This window comes from Chanodichthys erythropterus, chromosome 9, assembly GCF_024489055.1.
Source record: "Chanodichthys erythropterus isolate Z2021 chromosome 9, ASM2448905v1, whole genome shotgun sequence".
Classification (NCBI taxonomy): domain Eukaryota; kingdom Metazoa; phylum Chordata; class Actinopteri; order Cypriniformes; family Xenocyprididae; genus Chanodichthys; species Chanodichthys erythropterus.
The window spans coordinates 14,679,153-14,695,765 of NC_090229.1; the positions used below are offsets into that span (position 1 = coordinate 14,679,153).

The 16,613-nt window shown below is 38.0% G+C and overlaps 1 protein-coding gene across 2 annotated transcripts in view; it reads left to right on the forward strand.

Moving 5' to 3' along the window:
- The window catches only part of fcho1 (FCH and mu domain containing endocytic adaptor 1), a 49,213-nt gene that overhangs the window by 8,331 nt on the left and 24,269 nt on the right, over nucleotides 1-16,613 (forward strand). Inside the window, exons 1-3 of one of the 2 annotated variants that reach the window (XM_067394687.1) lie at nucleotides 5,343-5,517; nucleotides 6,136-6,193; nucleotides 16,224-16,315. In XM_067394687.1, the coding sequence (XP_067250788.1) occupies nucleotides 6,161-6,193; nucleotides 16,224-16,315 (125 nt within the window). In that variant the 5' untranslated portion in view covers nucleotides 5,343-5,517; nucleotides 6,136-6,160. Of the gene's footprint in view, nucleotides 1-5,342; nucleotides 5,518-6,135; nucleotides 6,194-16,223; nucleotides 16,316-16,613 lie in introns of those variants that run through there. The other variant, XM_067394686.1, reaches the window with a different exon arrangement.

The following is a 16,613-nucleotide window of genomic DNA, read 5'->3' on the forward strand; positions in this document are numbered from 1 at the left end:
AAATTTATTTTACAACATTTAGTTCTGGACTTTAAATTGGATTGATTGAGTGGTGGTCTAACAACAATGGGACTTTTGACTGATTAGTGTTTTGTTTTTTTCAGCGATTCTTCCTGCATGTTATATCAATCCACTAGTAGGTGGCATCAAGTGACTGGACCCTATCATACACCCAGCATAATGCGAAGCCAGGCATGACGCAAGTGTTTTTTGCTAGTTTCAGCCCAACGCAGTTATCATTTTCACATCCAGCACCCACATTGTTTAAATAGCAAATGCACTTGCGCCCATCTGTTTGCCCATGGGTAGGTGTGCTGGTCTGAAAACGAGGTGTGTTCAGGTGCATTGTTAGCGTGTTGCTGTTTTCAGGCAACTGAAAATGACTGCCCCATTGATCAGCAAAAACCTGGTCTAAAATCAATGGCTCAGTATTTTTTATTTTTTATTTAAAGGGCGCGTAAGTAATATGCGCCTATAGGCGGGTGCACAACGCACATACACTCTGTTTGTTACACACACAGGGACACAGCAGCACACAAAAATGCCAAATATTAAAAATAAAAGGATTTAAAAGATTATTATTGTGTACATAAAGATAAAAATGCCTACATGTCATAATGGATAGTTATTGCATGTATCAGAATTACCTATTTGCAGTAATGACGAATGAAATTGGCTAATTATTTGACCAATCCTGGCAATACACACATGTATGTAATCTGACTCGTCAGGTTGAGGTAGGGCTGGGCGATATGAACGCGATATTGCGTGGCTTATCAGTGATCTACGGTTCTGTCTATTAAATGTCGCACCGTTTGAAAGCAGGTGATGGCGATTTAGCGGTAATCAGGGAACCGGCTTTACTGACGAAATGCGTGCGACAATCGCATGCGATATGTCGCCTAGCCCTAGGTTGAGGGTGTTTATATTCCGCCAAGTTACTGGCTGAATTTGCACACTTTTTATGGCAGAAATTAGTAGTATGGTAGTATGCAGTTCTGAATTCAGCAACTGTCTTTATTAGTGATTCATTGAATCATTCACTCAAACTAAACAAAAACACTGATACATCGAACATTAACTTGTTCAATTTACTGTGCTATATAATCAGTATCACACTCTCAATTGTGCTGTTGTTAATGATAATGCTGATATTCAGAACAACAAAACTCTTGCTTATATGATATTGCTTAATTACCATGTTTTTCTTGACATGTACCATGGTATTTCCATTATATTATTTAATACTATGGTATATCATTGTGGTAAATTGTATTCATTCAGTACCATAGTCTATATAATATTATAACAGATTTTTTTGTGTAAACTGAAAAATACATCTAACATTTTGTAAGGTTTTTTGTTCATGAGGAAACAACAGAAGGGGCTTATACAGCAGAAGCCTCAGAATGTCCTTAAAAATCCCCCAGAATTTATTTGTAATAACACCAAATCAAGTTCTGGGCATTTTGAAGAAGCTCTGATGCAGAGATACAGACAGGCTGGTTTGCTGTAGGTGGGTGGGGGATTTGGCATTGCGCTGCTGAGGCTTGCTGCAAAAACCCCTCTGACAGGAAATTTTCTCAGCTCATTTTCTTTGCCAAAGCAGGTGAGGAAGGACACAAAAACACACTCTCTGATTCACACTAACCCACACGGTAATACGAATTAGAGGCTGACTTCACCAAACAGCCATAGCACATGTTCAACAGGGATTTCGAATTAAGTAATGTAATTTCTTAGAAATATATTTTAGGCCACTGTCAGATGGTTTGCTCTCTCAATTTCTTGAAGTTATAAGAAATGTTTATTTCAAAGCATGCTCTCTTCCTCATTTTGAGTTTCACTCCCCTCTCACATAAAATCACTATCGGACTTTGACAGATGGGGCTCTAGTAGCCGTGCAGGATGTCTACTGTTGATTCTTGGCTCTGGATCCAGGCTTCACTCCTGGAGTGAGCTCAGCTGAGGGTTGATACACTGCTTCTGTTTATACACAGCACCATATGAAGCTTCGGATAGAAAGAGAGAACTCCCTTCTGAGCTGCATCTGTATCTGCCAATAACTCTCTAACAATCCTCTCAGCCACAGCAAAGTGAGAAAGAGAGATTGAAAAGATGCTGAGCGTTGTCATTTTAATTCTGCCAGAGACGAATGAGGGTCACTTAGTGGCTGTGACGTGTGCTTTACTTTTTGAGCTCAAACTGATTTACTGAAATGAAAACAGGGACGGTATAAGATGACGCCAGCCAATGAGATTGCTGTTTGCGTATTGACTTGAATTGAAAAGCTGTAGTACAGATCGCTTGATGTAGATCAAAACTCTCAAGCGCTCAGTCAGTGTTCAGTGAGTGAAATGTATCTATGCTAAACTTATATTTAGCCTCTAACATACACACTGGCAAGTGCAATCTAAGAATTTAGTTGCTCAGAGTGAAGATTTAGTCACATATGCAAGTGATTTACTCTCATTGTAGAGGGGTTGCTAATAGTGTACTTATCAAAAGTGTAAACAAAGTTTTCACATGATTTTGTTGATGCATGTTTAAGTAAAATCTGGAATATTTGGTTTAATTCTGCACTTTTTGTCAACTAACATGTTATTTTTGTTTCAAAAATTTAAAACAAAAATAACATTTGACTAACAATTTGATTAAAAGTTGATGGAATTTTAGTCAGAGTGAAAAATTTGTATGACATGGCATGAGCAAAGATGGCAGATTTTAAATCTCCTTCTAGGTTTTCGAATGCTAATGGCTGGATTGGTAAAGATGGCTTTAGAGAAACCGGCTACCATTAACAGTATGCTGGTCCTGAAAGACTCACTGAGCACCAGATGGATCCTCCAGGACTCACTCCACAGTGGCCACAGAATCAGCTCTAGGAGACTTATAGTCTTCAATGGAAAATTCAGCTGCTGGCGTCACTGTGTTTTGGTGCCAAACCCAATGGGTAGATTTGCCATGATCCTGAATGGCTGGAATGTAGTTATAGCTTGTTATTTAACTAAAACATCCCATTTATTTATGTCATTGCTTGATAGTAACAAGCATATGCGTTACATTAATATTTTAATGGTTATAAGATTTTAGTATCGCTATATCATGTCTACAGAGATACATGGTTGACATACAGACCTAATTACAGGGTACGAGAAGCCAATCTTTAGAAATTCCTTCTAGTCCCAGAAGGATTGTATTCTGTCTCCGCCACGTTACACCCTGACGTCTGTTTGGAGATCTCTGAACTGGCGACTGAGTCTTATTTTTGGACGAGCCACACTGCCAAGTTTGTGTCATCCGTAGGGGTGTAAGGTTTGCTGGGTCGAGTTAATTAAAGGGGTGTGAGAGAAGGAGAGAGGGAGCAAGGCGTAAGCATAAGTATTTCCCTGTCCATGAGAGGTCGTACTGTGCACCGGCTGATGGTCGTCAATGGTGCCAGCAGAGGCCCGGCCGGCCAGAGAAAAGCCCTGTGGTCAGCACTCCGTGGGGATGTAGGTCTTGCCAGCATCCAGCTTTCAGAAACATAACAGGAATCACACTTTCAACCGTCTCTCTGCTGGGCTCACGCCTGGCTCCCACAAACACATCTACTCAAGGACAGCGCTGTCATTTTGGCAGTTGCCTCACTGCTAATCTTTATAAAATATGTTTTTAAAGACCATACTTTGTGGACCAAAGTTTTGCTTTAAATTTCAAATTAGTAATATAGATAAGATCAGCCAGGCTGATATTTGTCAGCCATTTATCAGCAGAAAAGTTCTGAAAATTTGTGTATAAAATTCATAAACATACAAAACCATTTAAAAGTTTGTGGTTGGTATGATTTTTTAAATGTTTTTGAAAGAAGTTTTTTTATGCTTTCCAAGGTAGCTGTGATGTAGCTGCTGTCAAATGCTCCGAAAACAAACATCTATATAATATGAAGAGTTCAGATGCAAAAGCTAAAAGCCACCTCCATCAAAAATGAGATAATGATATTGAGAGCAATGTCTCCACACATAGTATGTTCATCAAATACTTTTGCTTGAAATCTGCAAAATCCCAGCGTCAGCCCATTCAGAAATACCGGTTCATTGGCAGAAACCTCTAAACGCCACTTCCCTTTGTCAGCAAAAGCCTTTAAGTGCACAGAAGAACCAATCAGAAGGCGTGAATCAAATCATATGATTTCAAGATGAATGACGGTTTGCGTATAAGCCAGCTTTCAATTGCCGAGCTGCAAGTTTTTGTCATGTTTTGACGATCATTAGTGCCAATGACAGGTTTTTGCGAGTAGCAAGTAAAAACAACAGTGTTCCTTTTACTGCTGTAAAACTGACAGAAATGGACGATTTACTATGTCTTGTTGTCCAAAGGAGTTTTTTTAAATTCCAATCAATTGACTAAAATGGCATTAATGAAAATAAGGCATTTTAAAAACTGACTAATAACCTTTACATTGCTATTTAAAGTGAAATTACTGAACCTAAACATAGGAGCCTGGTAAAAGCCTGTCTTAAAGTCTGTCTTTTTTTTTTTAAGGATTTCACCTTGATGTTTGTGGCATCATAATTTCAGAAAGTGTGCTATAGCTGTGGCCAAGTGTGTAGTGCTCATCATCTTCGGACATAAATGAACTGTTGTGCTCATTGGATGAGGATGTGGGTTTGAATGTAGCATGTGTCTTGATCCCATTCCCTTGTCCCTCCACCTACATTCCTGTCTACCTCCACTGTCCTGTCAGGCACAAAAGTATTTAACCTGGCTGCTGTCAGGATGCTCATTATGAGTCCCAGGTGTTGTGCTGTAGGCTGCTGGTTAGAAGGCAGGAACACAAACCTGCCAATATAGTGACACTGTACTGGAAATGCCAGTCACATTTTGATATCCAGCAGTCACTGCCAGGATGTGTTTACGAAAGAGAGTGAGGAAAGAAGAGGATAGGGAAAAGGATGGTAATATGTGTGTGTGCAATGAGAGAGGCTGTATTACAGAAAAGCGTTCTGTTGTGACTCAGCTCTTTGCACCTGTTGTCTTACCTCAGAGAGACGTTCAACCGTATACACAGCTGCAGAATAGATGCATTCTGAAACATTACTCAGTTCAAATGATCTGACATCTAAACTTTCAGTTTCAAAAGCTTTTTCATGTTTAGCCTCAGACGTTAAGGACAAATGTTACATTTGGTTTCACTGAATGGTGAAAGGAATTCAGTGGGCTGCTCAGGCTATTAGCTGAGGTGATGGTTTTATATTTCTGAGTTGGCTGACATTTACATTCACAAAGAGACACTTTTGACAGTCATCGCAGTGTCATCTGCTCTGCCTGAGCATAGAAGCATACCGAGTATGTTTGTGTGTGCACCTCAGCGTGGGTTTGGTCTTATTAAAATTGCCTTGAGTTCTTGCCACTAGCCCCTGCAGGAACTGCTTTCATCAGCATTATCTGTCAGTCTGCTCTCCTGGTTAACCTTGTTTTTGATTGTGTACTTTGTTTCTTCCCCAGACGGTTCTCTGAAATGCATCCATTTAACAGGTTCACAAAGGCACATCTAATATCAGTTGATTATGCATAGAGAAAGACTGTCTCATCTTGTTTTAAAGATACTGAATTAGTCATTGTGATTATCTATATCTCTCAATCTCTCTATCTGTCGTAATTGTACAAGCTCATTTTTCCATTTATATTAACTTTGCCGTAAATTTAATGCTCACTTAGTTGAGCGTTCAATCACTAATAATTTAATAACACTTTTAAATGTAATCTTCAGCAAATCTCAAAATCCCAAATATCCAATTTTTTATACTGTACTGTACATTATAATGTTGCAGTTTAAAATGATACATTTTAGCTTTTAGTGTTTTTTTTTTTAATTCCCATTTTTATACTGTACATTATAATGTTGTAATTTAAAATGATTAAATTTAGTTTTTAGTGGGTTTTTTTATTATTATTATTAATTTGGACAAAACAGTATAAAACTTTAATATCAGCTATGTATATTGTCTATAAAATTTAAAAATAATAGCTATATTTCTCTGAATATTAAACTGAGATAAGAGAAAGATAAGAGAAGTTTTCCTAAAAATAAGTTTGGGGAAAACAACTCTAAATATTATATCTGGGGCATAACCACCTTCTTCTCTCTTTCAGAACTCTCTAGGAAGGAACCCTCTAAATGGAGATGGCGTATTTCAAGAACAATTTTTGGGTAAGTCTGTCACATTTCTTATGCATTGGGTTTTTCATGTTCTAGCTTTGTTGCAGTACAGTAAGAGCAAATGTTTACTCAGCGCATGTTTTGTACAATTGCCTTGTAAGCAGTTTGAGATACATATGCTGACTGTTTCAGTCACATCATTGAAATTATGAAGGAAGGATAGCGAGAGAAAGAACAAAGAGAGAAAAAGTGTGAGAACAAAAGCAGAGGGCCAGGGCTTTGTCAGCTTTCCCATGAGGACAGCCGTGCTCTGCACTTTCCACACACCTGGCAGGGCTATTTCAGGTTCGTCCTACTTTAATACCAAGCCTGCCCCTCTCAAAGAACAAGGAAAAAGAGAGGAAAATCAAGCTAGAACATTCAAGAACTGCTGCAACTAAATGCAGGCCGTATTACACCAGTACAGAAGCCTTCCTTCCAGATAAAGACCTCCATATGTTAGAGAAGCTTACAACATCTGTGCCATCAAATTAGGTTTGTTTGAAAAGTAGTAAAGTGGCATTTAAACGTCACGTAAAAATAAACATGATACAGTGATTGGTTCCCTCCTGTTTAAGCTGAACACCCCTTCTTTCATTTGTAGTCTTGACTGGGGTTTTGTTTTTGAGTTCCTCTACTGTGTTCTTCTGTTTGGTTGCAACCTCTGGTCTGCTGACCGGTTTTGGCCAGGTCATGTGGTTTGTCTGGCTTTGTGTCGCAGGACTGTGGTAGATGCAGAGTTCTCCTCTATTGTGTTCTAACACAAAGCTGGTGTAAAACACCCCCCCAAAACTCCCAAGCATCCATGCAGAACTATTATTCACTCTGGACCCCCTCATCACTCATGCAGATGTATGCAGACGCTCTGGCCTGCACTCTTCCCTGTTACATGAAAAGTCAACATAAAATCAAATACATTAAAGTAATTCTTTGTTCTGTAAAATGAGTTTCTTTTTTGGTTGACGGCACTGAGGCTGCCTAAAGGGGCTTTCGCACTGAATAGTTCTAGGAACTAGGATAGTTCCCCAGAAGCAAACTTCTCCCCCAGGCCATGTTCCTGGTTGCATTTGCACTGGCAGTAGGAACTCTGAAGCGGCTGACAGTGGCATCTTTAAGGGCGGCATGCTAAAAACTGGTGGATGGAGGATGCCGTGATCGGAGCTGTTTGTTGTGTGTCGTGGGTTTCGTGATAACGGAGATGGAATGTAAACACAGAATTTACGTGACTGAAAGAACAAAAAGTGGGGCTAAGAGACGAAATATCCTATGATAACTTTCAGTATTAAATATCATCGAGGTGGAGAAAAGAACACAACCCTGTAGACAACAAGTAAATGCTGTTATCGCTGTTTCCCATGTTCGTGAAGTAAATATGTTTACACAGCTTTTTAAAAATGCTGGGTGCTGGTGTTTGACATGCGTTTGACCAATCAGCATACACTTACGTCACTGATAGTTCCTATAGTGCTGGTTTAGACCCTACTCTGAAGTAGGAGCTAATTTAGTTCCCCCAAAAGGAGTTCCTAGAACTAAAATCATTCCTAGTTCCTGTGGTGCGAACATGGCAAAATCCGGGTACTTCAGCCATTAATTCTAGGAACTGTGAAAAGGTTCCTCTGGTGTGAAAACCCCTTAAGTTTCAATCATTGAGTGCCAGCAGTGTTTAAGGAGGAGAGTAGTGACAATCCAATCAATTGGGTAAAAGTCTCACCCTAAAAGTTTTCTTGCTAAATATGCAGTTTCATTCAGAAATGCATCAGATTACAGAAGTAAAATGGATTGCAAATACTGATTCATGTTGACTTTAATTGTCATTCTAATGTGTGTCTCTGTGTGTGTGCATATAATGTGATCATAATTGCGTGTGTTTGTCTTGTTGTGTGTGTTCACCTGCTCTGACTGTTTCTCCAGCACTGAATAAAAACACCTGTATGAAATGACTGAAGCGACACATTTGGGTAATTACTGAAAATGCATGATTAATTAAGTCTCAGAGAGGGAATTCACAATCGCAGTGATTAAGCACATGCCTTATTTAGCTCATACGTCTTCATCCCTATGACTGTCTTCAATCTGTTTTCTCCTCAGATGGAAAACAGGGCGTTCAGCAGGCTGTCAGGTGTTGTTTCACAACAGAGAGCTCATTTAGCAGCCTAATCAGTTCATTTAGTTTCACTCTTACTGTTCTGTTTCAATTTTGCGAGCTTGGATGCAGATATTCTCAGTCTCACATCAAAGTGTTCGTGAAGCTTTGGAAGATTAGGGTTCATTAGTTGTAGAAAATTGTTTAATGCTTGACCTTAGATCAGGATTCTACAAAGCATGCATTTTCTCGCATTTTCCCATGAAAATTACTTTGGCCACACCAGTGCGAATGAAATGCACCACCCTATTAAACCTCATGAACTTTTCTAGTACCATCAGAAAAAGAAAATGAACATGCCTTTATAATAGTATACAGTGTCTTCCTTTCAGTATAGAAATTAGGCCTACTGAGCAAATTGCTATTTGTCCCCATTCATTTGTGTTTTGGGTGATGATCCATCAGTTTCCACTGTCATAGAGAGGCTTTTATGGCTTGTGCATGTAAGCAACTATCTACAACACCCCCTATGTATAGAATTTCTTTTTAAAAAAATCTTGTTTTCTTTTTGATCTTCAGAGAACACTAGTGAGAGAATTGTCCTGTCTACATTTCCATTTAAGACAAACATCACTGATACTGTATATCTGTCTTATTGTCCCATTCGTGTGATTTAATCAAGACTTGTCTAGATAAAGGTAAAAGAGAGGAGGATGATGTACTTTAGGTCAGTCAATGATTTCCCTCTTACTAACCTAAGAGCTAATGCAGTTATTCATCACAGGTGACAGGACTGGGCCATGTGTGTGTGTGTGTGTTTTAACTGTAATACACAGTCAGCAGTAAGTCCTTTACCACTATAGACCTTATGTGCCAGAGAAACAAGCGCACAGCCATCTTTAGAACTTCCATTTTAGCGGTAGCTCTGTATATTTCTATGGCATCACTGTCGAAGAGTAATTAGCTGGTGAAGTGGATTTACTTATTGTAGAGTTAATGAAAATTATCATAAGCATTGTAATGTTTGAAGGGGATGTCATAAATGTCAGTAGACTGGGAAGATTTAAAGGTGTCCTAGAACTTCTTTTTAAAAGATGTAATATAAGTCTTAGGTGTCCCCTGAATGTGTCTGTGAAGTTTCAGCTCAAAATACCCCATAGATTTTTTTTTTTAATTCATTTTTTAACCGCCTATTTTGGGGCATCATTAACTATTCACCGATATATAGGTTGCGGCCACTTTAATTCTCGTGCTCCCCGCCCCCGGAGCTCGTGCTTGCCTTTAACAGCATAGTTCAAACAGCTAATATAACCCTCAAAATGGATCTTTACAAAGTGTTCGTCATGCAGCATGTCTAATCGCGTAAGTATTGTATTTATTTGGATGTTTACATTTGATTTTGAATGAGTTTGAAAGTATGCTCTGTGGCTAAAGCTAACATTACACACTGTCGGAGAGATTTATAAAGAATGAAGTTGTGTTTATGAATTATACAGACTGCAAGTGTTTAAAAATGAAAATAGCGACGGCTCTTGTCTCCATGAATACAGTAAGAAATGATGGTAACTTTAACCACATTTAACAGTACATTAGCAACATGCTAACGAAACATTTAAAACAATTCACAAATATCACTAAAAATATCATGTTATCATGGATCATGTCAGTTATTATTGCTCCATCTGCCATTTTTTGCTATTTTTCTTGCTTGCTTACCTAGTCTGATGATTCAGCTGTGCACATCCAGACGTTCTGCCCTTGTGTAATGCCTTGATCATGGGCTGGCATATGCAAATATTGGGGGCGTTCACCCCGACTGTTACGTAACAGTCGGTGTTATGTTGAGATTCGCCTGTTCTTCGGAGGTCTTTTAAACAAATGAGATTTATATAAGAAGGAGGAAACAATGGAGTTTGAAACTCACTGTATGTCTTTTCCATGTACTGAACTCTTGTTATTCAACTATGCCAAGGTAAATTCAATATTTAATTCTAGGGCACCTTTAAAAACGAGCGATTCATTCATAAATCCATAAAATCTTACCTTCATGCTGTGGAAGTACATACCGGAAGACAGAACCCAACGAGTGCAGTGCTGAAAAGGGGCAGGGTGGGGATACACAAGGTCTAAACGGCATCTTTGGAGGGAATTCTGGGAAGTGAGCAAATAATCAAATATCCAGCATTTACATTGTTATGAACAATCTCACCTGAGATTCTGATCACGATACAAATGATGACGAAAATGAAATTCACTGAGAATTATTTTGATTTGGTTCTGAAAATTTAGATATTGATTTAATACAGATTCATTCTATTTCAGTTATAATGTTAATTGTGCTTACATGTTCTTATTGAGAAAGAAGCTCTTTCTCTTGTAATGCTTTAATGTATATAGAGCAGTATTTCAAATGGAGTCTAACTGCTAATCTGTTTTAACTAAAAGAATCAACTCAGGAATCGGATGGGCAGCGCTGTACATACAAGATTTCACACAGCCAAAACAGAATACTATAAAAGATAGATTTGGGGATTTTAAGAATTGATATGGAGAACAAGAACAACTTCACCCAGTCCTGCTCTTTCTCAGGCTATGGTGAACTCATGGATCTGCACTGACATTAGTATGTGAAAAGGTTTTTTGAGGGACTGTAGTGTTTTGTTCTGTTGCTTGTCATTTGTGTGTGTTTAGTGGATCTCACATGATGGCCTCATTTCCGTGAGCATCATGGCACTGGAACGCCTTGCAATCATCCAATTACAACTTCCATGAGACATTGCTCATTCATCAAACTCCATATTAGTCCTTCTTAGAAGCTGCTAAAGTCATCATCCCTGCTTGTGTGTTTACAGCAGAGGGGTAATTAAAATCAAGTGAGACTGGTTAGTTCTGCAGGCTAACACAAGTTGTCATTGTGAGTTGGTTCTTGGAAGACTCTACTGTTATATGTTCAGCCTCACGCTCAGACTGACTTTCAACAGAGAAACCCATAGAAACGGTATGACGGGAAAGTTTTAATTTGAAATGATTCCTGAATAGATTTATAAACCCTGAACTTAGAATATCTCTCAAAATGATGACTTAACACACTTAACACATTACAAATAGATTTTAGAGAATCCAGCTATCTGAAAATGTTTTCTTATATTATTAAAGGCACAATAATAATAAATATATATATATATAAATTATCCTACAATTAAAATATCCAAAACCCACTAGAACAGGGTTATATATTTTATTGACTTGTGTACTTCCAAAAATGGTTAAATCCAGATAAATAAGCAATTTAACCAGGACATGGACCATGTTCGTGCGTCACCTATCAATGACATCATACCCACATTACCCTTGGTAGAAACCATGGAAACACTAAAGATGCCTTAATATATTATGTGTTTTATTAGACAGGTGAGCATCTGTTTGGATGGATACATTCATCGACAGAAAACTAATCATGTTATAAAGCTCAAAACAGTCATTCGTTTCATGATTTACCATGTTTTAACATGCCTAATATTGATCTAGCTTACTGCAGTGTGCATTGAGTGTCTCATAGTAGCTGCCAAGCGAACACAACAACTTTCAGCACACAAATGTATCTAATATGATAAAACAGCGCTGCTTTACCCCATATACACTTGACCGGAAGAAGTGGAAGCAGCAACTGCGGCATAATAAAAGTTTCACTGCTCTCGAGACGTGTCACGCTCGTCTCTCATTAGCAATCGCTCCTCCTCTGCTTCATACTACAGTATCGTTAATACTCTCATTCATGAACATGATTTCTGCCCGAAATCCCGATTCCCGATTCTTTTCCGACAGCTGTAGACGTGAAGACAACACCTCCGATGATTCCGTGAAATTAAGGCTTCATCAAACTACACCTTTGTTTTGAATAAGCGACCTCTAGTGGTTAACATTTACATATTGTGCCTTTTAAATAGTTTTAATTTACATCTTGTGTTATGCATTTTATGTATACTAATTTTCTTGGCTTTTATTATTACAAGGTGTATTTCATTTTTAATCTTATGTTATAATCTTGTGTGAAAGGTGCTATACAAATAAATGTTATTATTATTATTCTATGAGACCCCCAGCTAGTCACAGATGAGTTAATGGTTCTCTAAGCGATCCTGGGTGGAGTAACTTCCTGTTGACGTTCGAAGTGTTGTCAAACAAAACAGAGGCTAGCTCTCCCTCCTCCTCCTCCTCCCCTCCCATCCTGAAACAGTCATGAATGTGCATTTAAAATCATTCTTGTTGGTTATTGGCTGGAGCATGTTTATTATGTTTTGTGGTCCAGGCTGCACTAGTTTGTTTTTGTTGCCATTTTTGGAGCTTGTGGCGACTACAGAGACCGCGTTTTTTTACAGTGTGTTCAGGGGACAGGCAGCTAGCGGATAGTGAGGTGATGTTTGCTGTATGTGACAAAAAATGTTTTGGCCTAAAAACGCGTGACATCGCTTAGAGAACCTTTAATGTATTTTTTTATTACGATAGTTTTTTATTTATAGTATTTATAATAATTTTATAATATAAAACACATGTATATATCAAAGCTTTTCTCCACTTCCTTAGAAGAGAGGTCAAACTGAATTTTTAACAATCCTTGGACTTTTTTGAACAAGACAGAATACTTCAGCCCCTCTCTAGCACCGACACACATATATGCCTGTCACCTTATGGAATGAGCTGTCATGTGTCTCCCACTCTCTCACAGTTACCAGGGGAACCCTGTCGCTTTAGCAACCGCTATCTTGGTAGGAGACACGTTAATACCGAGCGGATTGGAGTTGCTCTTTCAACACCTGCAGCTCTGCTTAATGTCATCGCAGCCATCCGCTTGCGTTTTATTTCTCGCTCCCTGTCTGTTATGCCCTCTTCAAACATAAAGCGTCCTCTGTGGCGGCATCACGTTAGATAAGCTGAATGGCAGATACTGCTGTATGCTTTGCAAATGAACTTCAAGGAATGAAGCTATGAAAGAACCGACATATTTTGGACGTCAGCAGATGGGCTATCATTCAATTTTCTTTCAGCACTGAATTTTGACTGAAGTATCCAGGGGAAAAGACTGTCAGTTTATGCCTGCCAGATAATTGTTTACCATCATATATATATATTTATATAAAGAAAGAGGGAAGTGAAAGAAAGAAGCAGAAGATAGTGAGAGACGGCTTTTAAAGGGGTGCTGCTGTACCTGTGCTGTGTGGGCAGAGCAGAGAAAATCATGGGAGATCGGCTTTCCAAAGGAGTCAGGTTTCAACAAGCATACTGGCCACACAACAAACATCAGCTGTTGTTTTTCATTTCATTTTAACATTGAAATTACATGTTGGTTGCAACTGGTTCATTTGGTTCAACTGTTGTTTTGTGACCACAGTTCTTTAAACAGTGCTATACTGTGATTATGTACAGCATAAAGGACTGACACTAAACAACAGAAGGGTCCAGGGGTACTGATACCTAGTCTGGATCTGACTATAGAGCATAAGAGTGAACCCAACTTTTTCAGTGACCTTTTTTTTCCACATTGAAAAGTATTTTAAAATCCCTATGAAAATAAAGTCTTCTTAAGCCAACCACAACATTTTATTCAAAGCAAAATTATCTGATTGATTGATTTGGTTCAGTTCTCTTTTGGCACTTTACCACACAATAAAATAGTAGCAGCTCTCTGATTGGCCAAAATCTATTCTGATAACCACTACTTTTCCCTGTGGAATACAAAAGCTTGACCTCTGACCTGTTTTTTTTTTTTGAATGATCTGAATGTCTGAGTTTTGAATTTTAGATTGTTGAACTTGGAGGTCTTCATATGTAAACTTGAAGCTGCAGTATTTTGTAATCTGAATATTTAAGTGTAATTTCACCTCAGGACATAAAAATACACCACAAAAAAAAAATCTGTTTTGTTAAATGTCACAAATGTCTATAATTCAAATATACACGATTCAAATTGGAAGCTTGTTTCCGCCACTAAAAAAAAAAAATGAAAAAGGTAATTGCGACTTTATCTCAGAATTCTGACTTTTTCTTACAATTGCGAGTTTACATCTCGCAAATCTGTCTTCTTTTATCAGAATTGTGAGTTATAATGTCAGAATTGTGAGAAATAAATAAACTCGCAATTGATTGAAATCAAGTCAGAATTGCGAGATATAAATGCGAGATGCTTTTCTCGAATTTCTGACTTTTTTCCTACAATTGCGAGTTTATATTTTGCAATTCTGACTTTTCTCAGAATTGAGGTATAAAGTCGCAATTGTGAGTTAAGTCTAATTCTGAGGGGAAAAAAGACTTTCTTCTCAGAAGTGTGAGTTTATATCTTTTACATTTGTGACTTTATAACTCACAATTCTGACTTTATATCTCACAATTATAACTCACAATTCTTACTTTCTAACATGCAATTGCAACTTTATATCTCACAGTTCTGACTTTCTAACATGCAATTGCAAGTTTATATCATGCAATTCTGACTTTATAACTCACAATTGTGAGTTTATATCGCAAATTTTGTGAAAAAAAGTCTGAATTGTGAGATAAAAAGTCGAAATTACCTTTTATGCAGTGGCAGAAACAAGCTTCTATACAAATTCAAACTATAAGATATGCCAGAAAAATAATCCATTTTGTTAATGTCACATCTAAAATTTAAATTTACAGAAGTCTAATTCATTTTCTAGACTTGTAGCTCACCAGTTTTTCACTTTCTTAATGACATAGATCTAAAAAGATTCAGTTTAAACTTAAGTTAAGTGAAGTTTTTAAGAGAGGGCTAATTTGCACAAATGTCTTCATCTACGATACTCGTATTTGATGTCAACATTTGTGCAGTTGAATGTTGGATGCAGGCTTTGTTTTGTTGTATGATTTGGCCCTGTCCAGTTTCTATGGACGGTGGGAATTTTGTCAATCCGTCTTTTACCTGGGAAGTTCTTTCTGTGGTGTGGAGGTATTTATGGCCACTTACTGCTCTGGTTCTGTCATTTCTTTCTCTCTCTCTCTCCTTTGTTGACATTTTTCTGTTTGCTAAAAGAAAGGGGGCTATTTTTATACTTGCTTACTGTGACCACAGGATGTGCTGATACTTTGTTCCAAAGGTTATCATCTGAGGATCTCCCTACTGGGCCTTGGCCTTTGAGGGAAATCTAGGAGAAGTGTTGTGCTCCTTGCTCACGTGGCATGTCTTGCACACACTGCTGTGCTATTCTTTTGTTGTTGTTTTTTCACTACTCCAGACATCCCGCCCTGCTGCAAAAAATCATTTCCAGGAAAGAAGCCCCCCCCCCCCCCACATTTTATTGTATTATATTATTTTTGTAATCATAAAATATGCATGATAAAAGTATTATTTCTTTAAAAATGTGTATTTCTGTAAATGACAGTCGAGTATTTTTCACAACCAGAGGGATGGGGGGTTGCTGGATTATTCTCTGGATGGAATTTTTCCACTTCGGTGGACAATAAAAGAAAAATGCTTGGTTTGTTTTTGTTTGTCTTTGATTCGATTCGGTGTCCTTTTATGCCAAAAACAAAACAAAAAGTCAGACTGTCATTCTTACATTGCATTCCCTTAAAAAATACTGAACAAGAGTACCATGGTTATACTTACTTTCCTTTGCATTTTTTTTGAATTGGTAAATGGTACATTTTGTCCACCCCAAGCTGATTTTTAATAGTTTCTTCTCTTGGTTAATTGTAGTTCTCCCTGACCCTGATCTCTTATGTGTTCTCTTGTGTGTTCAGTGTTTATTTAGAAATACTGACATTCTGTACAAGCTCATATTTTGTGCCTGCTGTGGCCAGTGGCCCACAATCGACAGCCCAGTCTTCCCAGTCTTCCTCTTGCTATTTTTATTTTAACACATACTATTTGTTTCTCGTGATGATTCCTTTTGCACACTCTACATGATTGTACCTTATGTTGGTGTTTTTGTATGTTCACAGGGAGAGAAGAATGCAGGTTTTGACGTTCTCTACCACAACATGAAGCATGGACAGATCGCCACCAAAGAGTTGGCTGAGTTTGTGCGCGAGAGGTGAGATGTTGTTTTGGGAGGAGTTGTCATGGTGATGAGAGGAGGGGTGATATGGTCTAACTGGTACTGACAGGAGTGTGACGTGGAATTTGTTTTCTACTCCTCGCTTCTTGTGTTTCTAACTCAGCAGTAGCTGTTTTATTTACAGCAAAAGTGGAATATTCATGTTATAACGTCCCTTTATGTTATGCTGTATTGTACTATATGTCGTTTTTGAATTTTTTTTTTTTTATATATATCTTAGAAAGTTATGTTACACTCTTACGTTACATTATATTACATCTTTATCTTATTTAAT